Below are 19,580 nucleotides of genomic sequence, written 5' to 3' on the forward strand. Positions count from 1 at the left end.
AGCCCATAGTAGGTGTCAATATATAATTATTAAATTTCATGGCAAAGTTTTAAAAATGTTTAATTTCTCCTGCAATGACAGAAACTGCTTTGGAATATTATTTAAAAAACTTCCTGCCAGTCCACCTTCCTATTTCTGTACGTTATTATATTTCATTTCAGCTTGGTCTGAGAATATGATATATCAAGGAGACTGAGATTGCTGAATAGGTATCAGTTACTCACAGTTACTAAAATTTCAATGTTTTCTCACACTTTTGCCCCTATTTGGAATACCCTTTTCTCCACTGTTTCACTATGTAGATTCCTACCTGTTTTTCAAGGACAAACCAAGTTATTTTCTTGCAGCAGACTTTCCTGTACTTCCTCAAATAATTAATCATGCCTTAATCTGTGTTTGTATAATACTTTGTAGATTTTTTATCATAGCATTTCTACAATAATAACCTTTTATTATTCTGAATCATTGTGTTATGATTACTAGGTGAAATAAAATGTGTGGGTGAAGAACATTAAAATGACAAAATGCTTGTGAAAATGTGCTATAAACTCACAAATGTAAGTTATTATCCTTATTATTACATGCAGAAGCAGAGGAAAATTACTACTCAATTTAACTTATTTCTCTTTTCAGGTAGGTAGACCTCCAATTTATTCCATTTATCTTCTTTTTTGTGGACTGACTTACACATGACCTGACTTTTGGAAGTCCTAGAAAGAGGGCTAGGCAGCCTTTGGAAGCCACATGTTCATTTGTGTGGCTGACTTGCAGAGCACAAGACTCCCTCAGAGTAATTCCTCGGAAAATTAAGAAATAATTTAGTTTGGAACTAGTTCATTCCTGCATACAAACATCACAATACTGTCTTCAAACAAATGAACACAGTGAATTTTTGCTTCCTTTTTTCCTTTTAAATAACTGGTTCCCACTTTGAAAATAATTCTGTATTGCAAGTATACCAAAATAACTACCTCTCTGGTCATTGAGAGGATTTTCTTTCATAGCATTTAATATATTAGGTGATTCATATTCAAACAATATAAATGTTTATTATTTCCAATATTTTTAATTTTCTTCTTTAGAGACTTTCATTAGCACATGTTGGAGAATAGGTATTAGTTTATATTTTGAATATTTTATTTGATTTATTTAGCATTTATAACATTAATACCACATCTCTCCACTGATTTTTATTTTATTTTTGTTCATAAACCAAAATTTACATCAAAAATAAAATAAAAAAATCAGAGGTGATATTTACAATATTAAACATAAGCCAGATGTGGAAGCATGCTTTTCCAGATTAAACATTTACTGAGCTGGCAGAAAAAGACTTTTTTCCTCATTTATCCAAGTAAGTTTTGTTTGAATGGATTCTAATTTCCTATTCCTTTACCCTTTTCACCATCTTTCTGTTGCTTTGTTTACCTAATAGTGGTTTTTCCTCACCATTGCCTTCCACAGTTCTGCACAGCTGCTTCCCAGATGAGCTAAATAGCTCATTTTCATCTTTAGACAAATTTAAACTATGGGCTAATCCTATATGGCTTTTGCAGACACGGTGACTGAAATCTCTGTGACAGTTCTCATATATGTTTGTGTGTGTGTGTGTGTGTGTGTGTGTGTGTGTGTGTGTTTCTTCCATAAGAATTCAAGTGAATTTGACTATTGAAAAACACCAAGCATCACTATCTGGTTCTGCATCCTTCAAATTTTATGTATTCTTTAGGAATAGTGTGGACAAGGCCTCAATTTATGAAGAACATCAAGTATGCATTTGGAAAACAAGAAAATGGGCCTTTCAAGAAAATTGAGAAAGTTTCTAATTTTCTTATCTACTAAAGGTTGATTACCCAATTTCTCCACAGTATTTCACCTAAATGCCTTTATAGTGGCTTCAATCAACATGAGTTGACAAACCAAAGCAATAACTTCTTCTCCTCTCCTTTCCTTCCCTTCCCTTTCCTTCTCTTTCCATTCCTTTCCTTTCCTTTCCTTTTCTTGTTCATTTTCTGCACTTTCTTGACAGTGAAGTCATAGTCAAAGAACTTAGGCAACCAGCATGCTCTTTAATTTAAACAGTACAATCCCAAAGGTTTGACATGAGACTGCCACTCAGGTGACTGATAATGGATAGAGCTTATGGGAACTAATAAGAAGGCATGCTGGCATTCCCAATGACTTGCCTTTTCATGTTAGACTTGTTTAATGCTTCCCTTATTTGAAGGTGGGAGAGGGAATTGAGAGGTTGAGTTTTGGGTTATGACTAAAGAAGCTAAACCATTTAGAGTCTCATTATTCCATTTCATTAAATTTTGGCACAGAAGTGCACGCACATGTTACCGGATTGTAAGGTGTGTTCATGAGTCAGAATTACACAGCTTGAGGGCTTATCTGGTTCACTCTTTCTTAAAAAATGATTACGTAAAGAGTAACTGAAAATCAAATATAAATGTTGATAGAAAGTAAACATGCTGAAAGTTAAAAGAATAAAAATGTTGGTATGGGATTTTTCGATCCATGTCATCAACAAGTTAACTTCCCTTCTGTTGTAGCTTTACGATTCATGGGTGATTGAACGTAAATGACTCAGAATATGTATTAACAAGCCCTTACAATATTTGTGTCTATGTGAGAGTTTGAATATATACACTGCACTGATGTTTCCATCTCTAAATAACATCCAATTCTGCTAATGTGGGAAAGTTAGGAACTCAAAGAATTATATTAATCATTCCTGAATTCAAATGCTCAGGCAGACTACAGTTGGGTTTGCCTTCTTCAGTTGAGTGTGCCTAGGACTAGGTGTGAAGTCTTGGTATGTTCGTGGAACTTCTTACAGGAATAGACAAAGGTAAGGCATAATTGAATCAGGATTTTGGTTTCATTCTTCTCATTTGTCCATGAATACAAATTGAGAAATCATCAAATTGAATTGAATTATTTTTCTTTTAAAATGACTGTTTTTACTCTTAAAAGCAAGGGTAGGGGAAATACAAAATAGCACACAGATTGCTCTCTTTACAACAAAACTTTAAGATCCGCTTGATCTTTCAAATTGTTACGGTTTTGAAATTTATGCGACAAACATTTTGTAATGTTTGAAAATGACACCATACATTGTTTGAAGAAACTGGTCTCACATTGTTTCATTCAATTTCATAAATCAGTAGACATGGAATAAATTTAATAAGTAATTTGGCAGTTGAAGTTCTAAAGTTTATAAGCTCTTACATCCAAACCTATTGCCCAACACATTCCTTTTCTGTAACAAACAAGAATCAAATGGGAACTTGATGATATAAAGAAAAGCATTTCTATACTAAAACCAGAAGGAAATTCAGACACTTTGTACATATCACACTCTATACTCTTGGATATTTATGAAAATAATGAAAGCAAGATTATACTAAAATTTTAATTATTCTTTAACTTGTAGATCACGTGGTGAGATGGAATTTGATCTGGGGAACACTAATAAAAAAGTTCTAATGTTATCTGACAGTTTGAAATACAGTGAAAACTGTCCTACCACTAACACTAAAATAAATTTTGTGAATCAACTGCAAATATCCAGACTTAAAATATAATAAATAATATAAATATAATAATATTTTGACAGAACTGCTATGATATTAATAGCCAGTACACTTTTAAAATTATTGTGCCAGATATTCAGGGTTATTAAAAAATGAATATCAACTGTAAGTAAAAGTAATTTACAAATTGTTTCTTTTATTTGAATAGTCTTCCACAATGTTAAAATGTTTTAAGTTAAATATTTTAAGTAAAGCTATATTTGCAAAGTGTTCCAAGACTGGGTTAGAGGTCTCCTTAGTAAAAATTGCTCATTTCATTCAACTTATTCATGCGATAGATTTTTAGTAATTCTCTGCCACGTGCCAGGTTTTAGGTAGTCACCAGAGGGAAAAATATGTTATAAACAGAAACCCATTGCCCCACATTTCCACAGGAGAGGATGTACATGGGAGAGGTAACTGATTTGAAGGGTGACAACCTAACTTACTTTGAGCCATATATTCCCGGGGTAGTGTGCATGCATTGAAAAGACAGCACAGAGCTACTTGGAGAACTCTTGTCTTTTGCACATTACCTACAGAAGACAGCTGGCTAGAGGTTAGTCTGCAAGCCCAAAAGAAGCTGAGAGTCCTTAGAGTCAGTTCTACAGAGTCAGCTTTTTCTCAGGCAGCCCTGATGTCTGGTGTTGACAGGGGGAAGTAGAGGCAGCCTCTGGACCAGTGGTCCCTGGATTAGCAGCATCAGCATCACTTGAGGATTTGTTAGGAATACAAATTCTCAGGTCCTACTTCAACTCTACTAAATTAAAAACTCTGTGAATGGGGCCTAGAAATCTTGTTTTAGCAAGTCTTCCTCATAATTCACAAGTATGCTAAAGTTTAGGAACTGAAGATTAGATCAACTTTATCAGAAAACTCAGTGCTTGGAATTATTGGACTACCACTGAGAAAGTTGACATTTTAGGTCTAGTAGCCTCTGTTTTTCCTGTGTCTATCTTTGCTTTCTCCATAGTTTTGTCTTATTTCTATAGACAGCATGACCATGTAAAAATGTAATGCACATCACTTCTGGCACATCTATCCTTCTGTGCTTAAGAAAGCCATTAATCCTCTTCTTCTTTGTGAGATTTACACTTAAGCATCCTCAGATTTTTAGATCATCACCAGATTTCTAGTGTTCCACAAGTTATGAATGTTGACTTTTGTACAGAACCTATCTAGAAGGTATTGATTTATATGTATTGCAAGGCTAGGAACTGATTTTGCCTACTACTCCAGAGAGCGAGTTGTGTTCCCTGAGGCATGTTACCTTACTTTTTGATTCCATGAAGGACACAGATACCGTATCTGAAGGAAGATGATCATGATGTGTCCCTTTTAAATTAACTTAAGTGAGATGGTTGCCATATAGCTGAGACAGGGAAGCTGCAGGTGGTTGTAGACAGTTTATTTGCTGTCGTCCAGTTTCTTTTTGCTACATACAATAAAATTAATTTTTCAGTGGAAATAGTGGGTTTGGCATTTTGCAAGATGACCTAGAACACTAACTGATAGTTTATCTAGGAAAATGGCTCTGAGTTCCAAATACAAACAAATGCAATTTTGGGCACAATTTATTTACACATTAGAAGTTGTCTATGATTCCTGAGATCTTTACAGTATAGTTTTAATTCTATTTGAATTGTTATAACAAATGCCATCCTTTCATCTAATTTAGAAAATTAAATGAAAAAACTCTGGATATCAAGGTTAATTTGCTACTAATAGTCTTTCTCTTAAAAATGTAGATTTTAAATAGGACATAGACAAATGCACAAATATTAGTTCATACTAGTTTAGCTACTATAAAATTTCTCCAAGAAAACTAAAATATATCTTCTCGGAAGAGATACTTAACAATTCTTCTTTAACTAAGGGGTCAAACTGAGCATCACTAATGATACAACAACTTGACAGTAAGTGCCTCCTGACATGATACAATATATAGTTGTCACCAATAGAGAATTCTTCCTGAAAAAATGTTTATACCTAATACAATCGAGCTTTTAAACTTATCTCCCAGTTTAAAGAAAACGCAGAGATGAGAGGAAAGAAATCAAATTATACCACAAGGAAACAATCAGACAAATCCAGAATACAGGACAATGTAAAAGGCAACTGGCCTTATCTCTTTAAAAAAACAACATTATGACCAAGAAAAAAATATCTTTTTGGAAAGTGGGCACAGCGGTGGGAAGGTACTGTCTTAGAGTAAAAGACAGTCCAGAGACATAAGCAATGCATTTTTTTATACATTGGCTAGATGATCATTCACAAAACCAGCTGCAAAACACATTCTGGAACAATTAGGAAAATTTGAATATGAGCTGGATATTAGATGATAATAGGAAATAATTATTTATTTTCTTACATATAATAATGGTGACTTTATATAGGAAAATGTCCTTATTCTTAGAAGATGTATGATGAAATATTTAAGGATGAAATCTGCAAGCTACTTTAAAATGATACACACACACACATCCCAACATTTTAAAGAGAATTAAAGCAAAAAGCAAGTTTGGAAAAAAAATGTTAACAACTGTTTAGTCTAGATTGTGAGTATACTGGCATTTATGGTACTATTCTTTGAACTTCTCCAAAATTTTTTAAATTTTATAATAAAAAGTTGGAAAAGTTGCACAATTTGAATGTACTTTATGCCATTGGACAATACATTTAAAAATGGTTAAAATGGTCAATTTTATGCTATATATATTTTTTAAATGTTGGAGAAAATTTTGTATAAAAAATAATTCTGTCATAACCACAGTAAGTGTTGTCAATAAACTAGAGGCTGTCTCAGATCTCTAATTATTCTCTTAAGGTTTACCCAGAGACATAATTTTCAGGGAAGCACATTCTAGACAATTAAAGATACTACCAGATACTTGTTCTGGGAATCCTGACTTTTTTTTTTTTTAAAGCAATGAGCCAAACAGAGCTTGGATAAAATTCTACCAGAATAATGCAGACAGATATTTCAGTAGGAGTTTGATAGGAACTGTTCTAGTATATTTGGGTTTTATAGACGAACAGGAGGTGGTCTATCTTTCAGACTTCTCTTATCCATCCTTCAGTTTTCCATGGAAGATGGTACTTAATGTTTAGCTTGAGGTAAAGGAAAAACTAAAATGAGCTAAGTATTGGAAAATTAAATTTATTTGTAAAAGAATTCCAAGCAAATATTACAAAAATCATGTGAACCACATTTCAGAGGATATGAATAGATTCTAAAAGTATCCTGGGACATAACTGAGGTTCAACAAGTCAAGGCCAATTTTTCCCTAAAGACTTTAAGGCTGAAGCCACAATTAAAGGCCACTTTTAGTTCTGTCCAGAGCTCTTCCACACACAAAGCTGTGGGGCACTGTAATTCTTACCCAGAGTGACTGAAAATAAAACCCTGGTTAAGTACAAAGAGCTGTTTTCTGCCAAGCTCAGTGAAAGGAGGAAGTAGCAAGGGTGGGTACAGGATGGCTGAAATTCCCCAGTCTTAACTGTGGATAGTAGACTGCTTAGAGTTCTGAAAAACAATCCCAAATTATGTCTTGTCAAGTCAGAAACACATCTGCAAAAGAAATATATGACCTGTCAATGACTAGGATATGGATATGAGACTGAAGGGGAAAATGATATCTTTTCATGACAAAGTCCTAAAATCGAATCATGTAGCACTGATAACATCAACAACAACAACAACAACAAATCATGGCACCCAGGATTCCACAGATCTCTATCAGGTCCTGGATGGTAAATGCAAATGTCTTCATGTAACTTTTTGTTAAGCCAACTAACACCACTCTGATGCATGTTCTTTGAGGCTACAATGTGAAAAATATTCCTAACCCATAAGGTTGTTGTAAAGAGTAAGTGAAATGATGTATATAAATTATTTAGCACAGTGTCTTGTGCACAGGAAGTGCTCAGCTAATTTTTAGTGCATCATAATCATCTCAGACTTTGACTCAGTCCAGTCACAGTAGTATGGGACAACCTGGGAGAGCCCAGGCTGAAATTAAACCCACTCAGAGGGGTCAAGCAAAGATCACGACTGGGCTAATGACAAAGATGACTTCAAAAACCTAAGATGGTAAGTTAGACTGGAGATGACAAACTCAAATGCCTAGAAGAATCCTATAGACGCTATGAATGAATGACTCAAGGGTAACAGTGCAAATGCTGGAAAGTGTGAGTAGTTATTTTTGTTAGTCTGGTGAGAACATACTCTATCTCAGGGAGCAGCTGCTATTTAATTCAAGATCACGGCTGGGATGAGAGAATGCAGGCTCGGTGTGGGAAGACCTCATTAGTTTTAGGAGAATCTGCAACTCAAAAATATTTTATGTGACATTTCCTGTATCTAAAACATTGACACAACTTTTAAATACATTGTGCAGGCCAAATAAAACATGTCTGCAGCCAGACACTACTAACTGGTAATCTCTGGTCTGTGGCTTCTTAGGTCCCACCTAAGATCAGCATTGGTCCTAAAGAACAGGATGGGATTGAACTTCTGGGTCGGGGACCAGTAGACCAGAACAGTGCTATATGTACATAATGTGGGCCATAAACATGAGCCATGTATGTAATTCTGAATGCTTCTAGTGGCTACACTAAAATAAAAAGAAATAGATGATAATAATTTTTATAATACATCTCATTTAACCTAACATATCCAGCATATTATTATTCTCACATGTTATTAATGTAGATTTATTAACAAGGTATTTCGTATCTTTATGATGTCTTCAGAATCAGGTCTGTATTCTACATTTACAGCACATCTTTAACTCAGGGTAGGTCACACTGAAGTATTCGATAGCCATATGTGGCCAGTGGTGATCCTATTGGACAGCACAGGTCTCAAGTATGCTTCTCAAACTTCAATATGGACATTGAAATTTGGGGGGATCAGTGTTAAAGGGCCTTTTCTTCATGGGCTGGGATAGAGCCTGAGATACTTCACTTCTTGCAGGCTCTCAGGTGGTGTCAGTGCTCCTGGTCCATGGACCACACTTTGAATGAGGAGCTAGATGGTTGTGGCAAGTCTCCTTCGATCAGCATTTTCCCCCCAAAAGCATTCTTTCCTCCCTCAAAATTTAGTGAATATCTGTTGAAGAGACTAAATTTATATTCTAGTGGTTGGTCACTATATTTACAAGTGAGACAACATTAATAACTTAAAAATAGGCAATATTTTATATACCATTTGCAGAAGCACTGAGTCATTTACTCCTTTATTTTTTTTTAAACTTGAGAACCTGCCAATACATTACCAGATGCTTTCATGAGAATGCACTTAAGCACAGGATAAGCACAACTTTACAATTCTAACTTCACAGTTTGGCACGTTCAACATTTTAATAAAACAGACAATGGGACTGCAAGGGAAATTTGACAATAATACCTCTCAAAGCTTTTGTATTTAAGGGCATTTCTCGGTCAAGGGTATGAATATTTCATGGACTCTCCAAAGAGAAATACAAAAAGAACTTTTTCATTTCCTCCTGACCATTCTATCTGAGGGATGGATAGAGCTCTGCAGGCGGACCTCAGATCTTTGTTCAACAATACACAAATATGGAAATTTAAGCAGCTAAATGTGGGGTAGAGCATGATTCAAGGATTCTACATAGTGTAATCATCCTCAGGACACAGACACTTTTAAACCTAGAAGAGTGTTCTGGAGGTGAGCAGTGAATTATAATTCTAAGACTTGTTCTCACTCATCACTGTTTTGCTTGTAAACTTTAGCAAGTGGTTTATCTTTTCTCCTCTCCCAGATGTTAAGAAAAATGCTGTTGGACCTATTGCACAAAGTTGTTACAGGGAACTGTAAAGGAACTTGGTAAACTGTAACATGCTATTTGCTTATAAGTTACTTCACATTTATGCTGGGGAAGATACTGAATCTTAAACACATGGTCAAGATGAAGTCTGAGCTGACAAGATGATCAGGCTCTCAGCCCTTGCTACTGCTGCATTTCATAACAGTTGCAGCTGTCTGCTGATATTTATATTTTCTGCAGTAAAAATGCAAGACATGATTCTAATCACAGAACTAATGTATCTTCCTACACAGGATAAAATAGCATGTCAAAAGATAAGTAAATAGAAACAAAAGATAAGTAAAATAGATCTTCTGAAATCTTTAATTTTAAAGTCTTTGTTTTAGTTCTGAATCAAACCAAGTATGGAACTATGGATACCAAAGATATTTTTCCCCTAGTAACAACTGTTTAAGTCATTTATTGGCATTAAATTTCTAGAGTGAAAAATCTGAAGTTTGCTTCTGATAAATGGCTTAAATTAAACTCAATGTGGTAAAAATTATACAGTGGGATCATTGGAATAGAGCTAATTTTGTTTAAAAGATCAGTAATTATCTGGCACCCAGGAGAAAAATGAACAAATGATGAAATCCTTAATTGAGAAAATTATAAAATATTATTTAAAAACATTAAAGAAGGCATAAGCAAATGTAAATAAATAAATGGAAGACTTAATATCACAAAGATGTCAATGAACTATACATTGGTCATTACCTGAAAGCAATTCCAATCAAAATTACACCATGTTTTGTGTGTGAGCTTTATAAGCTGAATAAAATGCACATGGAAGAGTAAAGGGCAAGCATAGTTTAGATACTCTTGAAAAAGAAAACCAAGGTGAAGAAACTGCCTTTCTTTGTATTATGAATTATTATGAACATATAAAAATGAGTAAGATTCTATTATTTTAAGAAGAGACCAATGGAACAAAAGAATAAGCCCAGAAACAAACCAACACATACAGAACTTAACTTTTGACACAAACGGTGTCGAAGACATGAGAGGAGAGATAGTGGACTTTTCAATAAATGTTGCTATGGCAAATTCTTAGTCATACGGAAAACAGAAACAAAAAGGAGAGTCTTACTTAACCACCATATACAGTATTAAATTCAAGTAGGTTAATAAAAAACAAAACTAAAATACTCTATAGGACAATATCTTTATGACTTCCAGAAAGGTAAGGATTTTTAAATGAAACACAAAAAACGCAAACCTCTGAGGAAAAGATTAATAAAATGAATTAATCCAACTATCAAAACTTCTGACTTCTGACCATCAAAAGTCAGTAAAAAGGGAGTGAAAGGAGAATTACACACTGGAAGTTGATATTTTTCAATACGTAGAAGAGGCAAAGGATTATCAATATTCAAAAAATAAAAAATAAAAAGAACTCCTACGATTTACAAGAAAAGGAGGAACAAATAAACTTATGGTTACTGTGAGGGAAAGCAGTGGGAAGGGATAAGTTGGGAGCTCAAGATTTGCAAATATTAACTACTATATATAAAATAGATAAAAAACAAGTTTCTGCATTGCACAGGGAACTATATTCAATATCTTGTAGTATTATAATGAAAAAGAATATGAAAACAAATATATGTATGTATGTGTATGACTGAAACATTATGCTGTATACCAGAAATTGACACACTGCAAACTGATTATACATCAGTAAAAAAAAAATAACCAGTAGAAAAAAATGAGGAAAAGTCTTAATAGGTACTTCACAGAAAGGAAATCTGAACAACCAATAAAAGATCCCCAACCTGATTAATAATTACAGAAATGAAAATTAAAACCACAATGAGAGATCACTTATAATTAACCACAGTGGGAAAAGAAGTGTGCTGATGTCATGAACTGGTGAGGATGAAGGCTAACTACAGCATTTATATAGTATTTTCGGTGGATACAAATTAGTATAAGCACTTTGAAGACAACTTGGCATTATCTGTATCCTCTTTTGTGCTTAGGGCTTTGCATTTTTTCATAAACTTAGGAAAATAATAAAACATGTATTTTTGTCTTTCTGCATGAATTGAATTCTATTTCAGGGCAGTCAAACAAACTATGAGGAAAAGTTATTCTCTGTGGAAGAATTTCAGCTAAAAAATGCAGAATGAATGGTAGAATTATAACAGTACCGTTATACAAACCTTAGTAAAAACACGTAAGGAGGCATCATTATTGTGTGCTCAAACCACTGAGTGAAGCTTGATGGGAACTTTATAGTGGAGTGATCCCAGTGACACCGCCTGAACCTACTGAACAAACTCACAGAGCTTAACATATTAAAAAATCTTACCTAAAAAAAAATTGACACTGAATTTCATCAAGCCAGTTGACAGGAAATAGGAGGATAGAAGGAACATGTAACAAACAACAACATGAGAGTGATCAGTCACATCTGGAATATGGCACATTTCTTAGGACACATGCCCTGGTTTCTCCAATAAATCAACAGCATAAAAGATAAAAAGGAGGGGGATGATTATAAAGTAAAAGATAGAATAACACAATGTTGTTTGGATTTTGATTCGGGCAAACCAACTTTGAAAAGATAACCTAAGACAGTCAATGAAATATGAACAAGGACCAAGTATTAGATGACATTAAGGAATTATTTTGTTAGGTATGATGATGTCATGATAGTTTCTTTGAAAACGTTATCAGATAAACATTCATACTGAAGTGTTTACAGGTGGAATGACAAATTTTGTATTTGCTTTAACATAAAAAAAGCTGTTAAGGTAACAGAATCTAGCATTTTTAGTAAATTATTAGTTATAGGGGTGATGGAGAGGAAGAGGTCTAGGATAACATGGATTTTGCCTTGGGTTGCCAAGGTGATGCTCTTAGCCAAGAAAGGGGTCACAGAAGCAACAGCAGGTTTCACACATTACAATGAGTTTAATATTGAAACTAAGTTTTAGATGCTAATGGGATACCCAAATAGTTGTCTGAAGTGAGCAATAGGACAGTTGAATCTTAAATAAAGAAGAGATCTGTGCTAGGGTTGTAATTTCAAAGACAAGTTCACTCCAGAAAAAATGATCTAATCACCCAAGAGAATGCATATGGTAAGAAAAGAAGTCCAAGGATGAATTCTGGTGCCTGCCAACGTGCATGAAATAAACAAGGGGAGAGTCCAACCTGAGAATAACAGGTTAGAGTAGTTGAATAATTTTGAGAAGAAAGAATTAATCAACACTAATCACATAACGTAGAGAAGATAAGTAAGAACTGAAAATCTACAGGGTTTTGAAACTGGCAGTCACTGGTGATTTCAGCGGGAGTCGTTTCATTTGTGTAATGGTGGCAGAGGGCTAATTACAATGAGTTAGCACCTACAGGAGAAGTGAGAATTGAAGACACTTGTTATTTTGAGGAGTTTAGCTGGAAACAGTAAGAGAGGTAGGTCAAAAATTGGAATTCAAAGAGGATTTCTTTTCATTAATATAGAAATGATTTCAGCATGTTTAGAGGAAAGATAAAGGAGACAGTTGAGAGGGTCAGTTTGAGAATCTATGAAAACAGAGAGAACAATAAATGAAGTATGGCTTCAGTGGAAAGAGGGGTGAAAAAGATAAAAACAAGTTGAATTAGCTCTAAACAAGACAAGGAGTCCTTTCCTTTCTGAATCTGGAAAAATATTGTGAGAGTTATGCATGTATAAAGGAACATTTTACTTAATAAAAATGAACAATTTTTTAAAGAAAAAAATTGTTTATACAGGTAGAGAGTAAAGTCACCTGGGGTCAGATTTATTTTATTTCAGAAATGTCACCAGAAAAGCCCGAGTCACTCTCAGGACATATTCCCTCATGGTTGTTAAGGAAGCCTATGCTTTGCTGTGTTGGAAGAATATGTACAAGTTTACAGCAAACTGGCCCCTGAGAGGTGGGCTGAGGTACAAGGCAGCACGGTGGTGTTTCAAGGGTTAGGAGCAGACATGTCCTGATGTAGATGGCAGGCTCGGGACCAACAGCTGCCAGAATGGACCTGTGACTGGAAATAATCAGAAGGCACTCTGAGTGGGGCACTGGCTAATGAGGAAGCTGATTTCGGTGGACAGACAGACAGACTGTGGTGGTGGTTCCCATGTTTAGACCCCACGTTCTCTGTGAAATGTGAGGTAAATTGTATATGGACAGGAGTCAGGGTCAGCAGTTGAGAACAACGATTTTGAGGGAGTGGTGAAGCTCCAGAATATTTTGTGTGTGTGTGTTGAGGGGTGAAATTAAAGTCTGATAAAAAGCACATAAATGGGTGTCTCAGGGCCACAAAGGTCCTGGTTGAATTTGGAGACCATTAATTATTAGTAGCAGCCAACTTTGTGAAATTTCCTAAAATTTCCTTCAGCAGTGCCCGGGGGTCCAGTCCTAGATGCAGGAAGAGGGTGACTGGGTCAACCTACTCTTAAGGGCAAGCAGGACAGATTACAACCAAAGCACAAAAAGACGTGGGCAGCAGGGATGATTGCAAGAGGGAAATTAAATGATTTGTTCTGCATCTAGGTTGAACTGACATGGTAGAGTAGATCCTATGTGATGGGATAAAGGCGCCAAAGGAAAGGGTAGGGGTCAATAATAAAAAGACTACTGTGGGTGGAGGGGATCCCAGAACAGGCCAGTGATGAGAGTAAATGAGGGTGAGCCAGTCAGAAGCCCAGACTTCGGTTGGTGGCCAAAAAAAAAGGGAGAGGAGAATGTGCTGGATGGACTGCTCCTAAGGCTTCTAGACGGAGTCCCAAGTGGTGCAAGAGCCTTATGAGATTAGCAATTTTTAGGTTCTACTTATCATTTAAAAGGAATGTTAAGGAGAATTTACTTATCTCATCTCTGAAGAGTTCCCTTCCTCAGGCTGTTCATGGAAAAAAATGCATCTATGTTCATTCTCCGTCTTAAAACACACATTTTTTAAAATCTAAACCACTCTTACCACTTTCCTCCTGCATATACATGAGCATTCCAGGTACAATGCAGAACATAAAATAAAAATCTTTTATCTTTACATCCGAGGAGCTTGTTCTTATTGAAGGCGTGAGAAATGTGTACAATTTACCTCATATCCGTGGGTCTTGGAAGAAGTCTTTTTTTCCCACTAAAGTAGACTTCAAAATCTTCAGTCTTTAGCCTGTGGGCATAGTCGATGTATCCTGACACCTCCTGCCCATGAGAATTTCTGTCACGAATAAAGATCACGGACTGGCAACACAGAAAAACGGAGAAAGGAGAGAGTAAATGAATACAAGTCATTTGAGTAAATTTTATATAGTAATAAAAGCTATAGTTATTGAGTGATACCTGTGCCACATCCTGTTCTAAGTGCTTTACATTTCATCCTTACAACGATCCTATGAAGTAGTACTATTATTTTCTCCTGACAGATGAGAAAATTTGTGAAAAGCTAATTCAACATGCATATAATGTGTACTTATAATAATTTTATATAACAATATCAATAAATAATTCATAGACATCTTCCTAAAGGCAGACGTTATTTTCAGTGTTTATAATACATTCATTTATTTACTTTTTCTTCAACCCCATTGTCTTCTCTTTGTCATCATTTTGTAAATTAAAAATCTGAGGAACAGAGAGGTTGAGTGTCTCACATACAACCTTCAGTAAACTGAAAAACTTGGATGAAAACCCAGGGTTACGTGTTTGTCCTTCCAATCACTACATTCCTTTTCCATTTGAACACCTATATAGTTTCTGTTATAGACAGAAGTTGGGTCCCTTCTTTTTATTATCATAAGAGTCAAAAAATGACTTAACAAATTTAAAATCTCTTTACGAATTAAAATTTCTTTAAAAAAATTAATTCCATAGGTCAAAACTATAAAGTTTTAATTTCCCCACAAATATCATTGAGCAGCTACTGCATGTAGACATTGTTGTAGGTGCCAAAGATACAGTGATAAACACTAAAGGTCCTGATCTCTCAGAAGTTATGTTGAGCTAAGTGGAGACAGACAACAGACATAAAAAGAAAACAATACTTACAGTGAGGGATAAATGTCATAAAGCAGATACAGAAAATGGTTGGCTAGAGAAGGAGTTGGTGGCAGTGAAGGCTACTTTAGGCAGAGTGATCAGAAAATATCTTGCGGAGATCACACTTAAGCTAAGACTTGAAGGCTGAGAAGAGGGAAGCCATGTTAAGATCTAGAATAGCAGTCTACCAGGCAAAAGAGACAGCTAGTAAAAAAGCCCTGAAGTGGAAACAATGTGATACAAATGAGGAACTATAGTCACTCCCCTGTCAAGCCAATAGACATGGATCCTTAGCTCTAGAGGGAAGGAAAAAACGGGGGGGGGGAACCCTACTTGTAATTGGAAAAGCTCTTAATGTATTCGTTTCCAAATCTAGATCAAAGTGTAGAATTTCACAGCAAAGTTCTAAATCTGGAAGAACCTGTATACAAGCCTTCCTTTTCCTCTCAAGCAATCACTGGATTGTTACTTGTTGGGTCACTGTATAGTCAATTACAGGAAACACTAATATGGGTTATCTTAGATAGGAGAGCCTCCAAAAGGGTGAAGTTAGAAAACTGAAATACTTATTTTCCCTGCTACACTTACAAAAATATACTAACAATATGCCAACTGAAAAATGGAAGAATGGAGACACAATTTACAAGTATTTGTTATTCTGCTGATGTTTCATCTTCTAGACTACTCTGGTAAGGCACTGCGTGCTGAGAATACTGCGCTAAAAAGGATTCTGAGGTACTTTCTAAGCTCAGGGAGAAGGAGTGTTGTGATGGATTAGTGATATTTCCCATAGATATGGCTGGAGGAATTAACGTGCATTGCTATTTCTGTGCTCAATTTTATATAGACTCAGTCTTTAGTCCCTCTCACTCCCCTACATAATCCCAGTTAAATTTATAGATTTCTCCATGCTTTTAGTTAGTTAGTTTATAGTTTTTACAGCACAAAAAACTAAAGGGATAGTAACTCAGACTTCTTGAGACCCTCACCAATAACTAGCATTGCTACCCTTCCTTAAACTAGTCCATGAGCTATCATGAGCTATCAATATTTCATATGCAGTCCGAAAGGTGCTTGTAATCTTTATTCCATCAAGGCTGCTACTGATGTTAGGCAAGCCATGCAGGGACAGAGAGAGGGAAAAAAGTTCCAAAGTAAATCCTCTATTTTCAAAATGGAACTCTACTTACAAAAGAAAGCTCCTCTGCCTCTCTCTTGTCTCTGTTTTCATCTGTTTCTGTCTCTCTTTTCATCTGTTTCTGTCTCTCTTTCTTTAAATGAGAGATGGACCAGCCTAATTTTTCCAGCAGAATGGCATACCAGATATTTTAACTGACTCCCTTTCTGAAAACAAATGAAAATTGTGGAGAAAATCAAAAAAACAACTTGTACCATGCATTGATGCACTGGCAAGAAAATGATGAATACTCAGAGTCCAAAAACTAAGTGAAAGCAGGAGCACAGAGAGGAAAGCAGAACCCCAGAGAGGAAAGCAGAACCCTAAAGTCATCTTTGTCTTGAAGACATTTGCCCAACCTCAAGGAATCTCAGCAAGGGCTTCATGACCATGTGGGGGTGGGAGTGACAGGAAACCAAACCCAGCCTTTCAGATAGACTAACAGGACTTATTGCCACAACATAAAGCTGAGAAACAGACAAACAAAAAAGGATAAAAACCTTTTAATGTATCCAGAAAAAAGCATCATTCCAGAATTATACATCCAGAGAAAACACTTTTGTACTGAGCAAAATGTAGATATTTTCAGACCCCCCCCAAAATGAGAGACTTGGCTAACAACAGACTCTTGCCCAAATAAATTCTGTAGGATGTACTTCAGGCAAAAGAAAGTGACCCCAGCTGGAAGGTTAGAGCTAAAAAATAGAACTGATAAGAAAGAATAGAAGAGATAAAGAATAGGATAGAATATAATAAATACATAGGTAAATATAAACACATACTGAATGTATGAAATAATATCCTCTGTAATAAAAAGAATAGTATGTCTAAATCATATTTGTTTTTATTAACATTAACATGTATGTTTGGAAGGAGTTATAATTAAAGTTGGAATGTCTAAATTTTTTAGAATGAGGGCAGCTATGTTGATTGATTTTAGAATTTGATAGCTATGTATGTATAAATAAAGGGTCACTACAGGAGATAGTGTAAATCATCTTTAAATTATAAGAGGAAACAATAAAATGAGGACAAGTGATCGATCAATGAAACAGAAGGCAAGGAGGGAGAGGAAAAATATGGAAGAGGTAGGACAAACAAAATACACAAATGTAATGATAATATTATGGGCTGAACTGTAACCCCTCAGAATCCAGATATTGAAACCCTAACCCCTATATCTCAGAGAATGCGTTAGACATAGGGACTCTAAAGAGGCAATTATGTTACAATGAGCCCATTAGGGTAGGTCCTAATCCAATCAGACTTTATAAGGGGAGGAAATTTGGACACACAGAGAGACATCAGGGGTTTGTGTGCATGGAGGAAAGACCATGTGAGGACACAGTGAGAGGGGCCACCTGCAAGCCAGAGAGAAAGGCCTCAGAAGAAACGAAATCTCCTCCTTTTCTTGTGCAAGGAACTGCTTAGTTCACGTTCAGGTTCTCTTCAAGCCTAACCTTCTGCCCTATTCACCGAGTTTGTAAGCAACATGCAAATGTTGTTTCTTTCTTAATGGGAATTCTGGTGATCATTGTAGTTACGATTTCTTTTATTTTTCAATGGAAACAAAATGTTCAAGTAAAATTTCTATCATTTTAAACCTAGAAAAAATCATAAGGAGCTGTTTTCACACAAATCTGTACAGAGCAAATTCATTTACTCATGTCTTTCCAAGTATGGCTACATATGTGTAAAAGTATATTTAAAAAAAAACTTTGAGTGAAATAAAAATTGCTAAAATGAAACATTTTCCCAATTAACAACATGCTTTATGAAATCATTTAAAAAATCTTAGAACTATTGATGTATAGTAATTGGTAATAGTCAGGAAATCACAACTCAACATTTTTTTTACATTTTTTTATTGATTTATAATCATTTTACAAAGTGTCAAATTCCAGTGTAGAGCACAATTTTTCAGTTATATGTGAACATGTGTATATCCATTGTCACATTTTTTTTCTCTGTGAGCTACCATAAGATCTTGTATATATTTCCCTGTGCTATATAGTATAATCTTGTTTATCTATTCTACAATTTTGAAATCCCAGTCTATCTCTTCCCACCCCCCGCCCCCTTGGCAACCACAAGTTTATATTCTATGTCTGTGAGTCTATTTCTGTTATGTGTTTATGCTTTTTTTTTTTTAGATTCCACATATGAGCGATCTCATATGATATTTTTCTTTCTCTTTCTGGCTTACTTCACTTAGAATGACATTCTCCAGGAGCATCCATGTTGCTGCAAATGGCATTATGCTGTCAGTTTTTATGGCTGAGTAGTATTCCGTTGTATAAATATACCACCTCTTCTTTATCCAGTCAACTGTTGATGGATATTTAGGCTGTTTCCATGTCTTGGCTATTGTAAATAATGCTGCTATGAACATTGGGGTGCAGGTGTCATCCTGAAGTAGGGCTACTTCTGGATATATGCCCAGAAGTGGGATTCCTGGGTCATATGGTTAAGTCTCTTCCTAGTCTTTTGAGGAATCTCCATACTGTTTTCCACAGTGGCTGCACCAAACTGCACTCCCACCAGCAGTGTCGGAGGGTTCCCTTTTCTCCATAGCCTCTCCAGCATTCGTCATTTGTGGATTTTTGAATGATGGCCATTCTAACTGGTGTGAGGTGATACCTCATTGTAGTTTTGATTTGCATTTCTCTGATAATTAGTGATATTGAGCATTTTTTCATGTGCCTATTGATCATTTTTGTATGTCTTCCTTGGAGAATTGCTTGTTTAGGTCTTCTGCCCATTTTTGGATTGGGTTGTTTATTTTTTTCTTATTGACAACTCAACATTTAACTTTAGAAACACATAATTACAAAAGCATAGTATAGGTTTATAGAAAAAATAGTGAGATAGAAGAGGTGAGAGATAGTTAGAGAATTAGAATGAAGCAAACACTCTTGATTAATTAATTTAATATATCCATTCAGAAAAAAGTGTATTTTCCTCCAAAGTGAATACTAATTACTCT

The 19,580-nt window shown here is 35.3% G+C and overlaps 1 protein-coding gene across 4 annotated transcripts in view; it reads right to left on the reverse strand.

Moving 5' to 3' along the window:
• Positions 1–19,580, reverse strand: part of CFAP299 (cilia and flagella associated protein 299) — a 492,010-nt gene that overhangs the window by 65,175 nt on the left and 407,255 nt on the right. For all 4 annotated transcript variants that reach the window (XM_032456968.1, XM_032456976.1, XM_006190354.2 and 1 more), the window contains exon 4: positions 14,480–14,622. In XM_032456968.1, the coding sequence (XP_032312859.1) occupies positions 14,480–14,622 (143 nt within the window). The remainder of the gene's footprint in view (positions 1–14,479; positions 14,623–19,580) is intronic.

Source organism: Camelus ferus, chromosome 2, assembly GCF_009834535.1.
Source record: "Camelus ferus isolate YT-003-E chromosome 2, BCGSAC_Cfer_1.0, whole genome shotgun sequence".
Lineage (NCBI taxonomy): Eukaryota > Metazoa > Chordata > Mammalia > Artiodactyla > Camelidae > Camelus > Camelus ferus.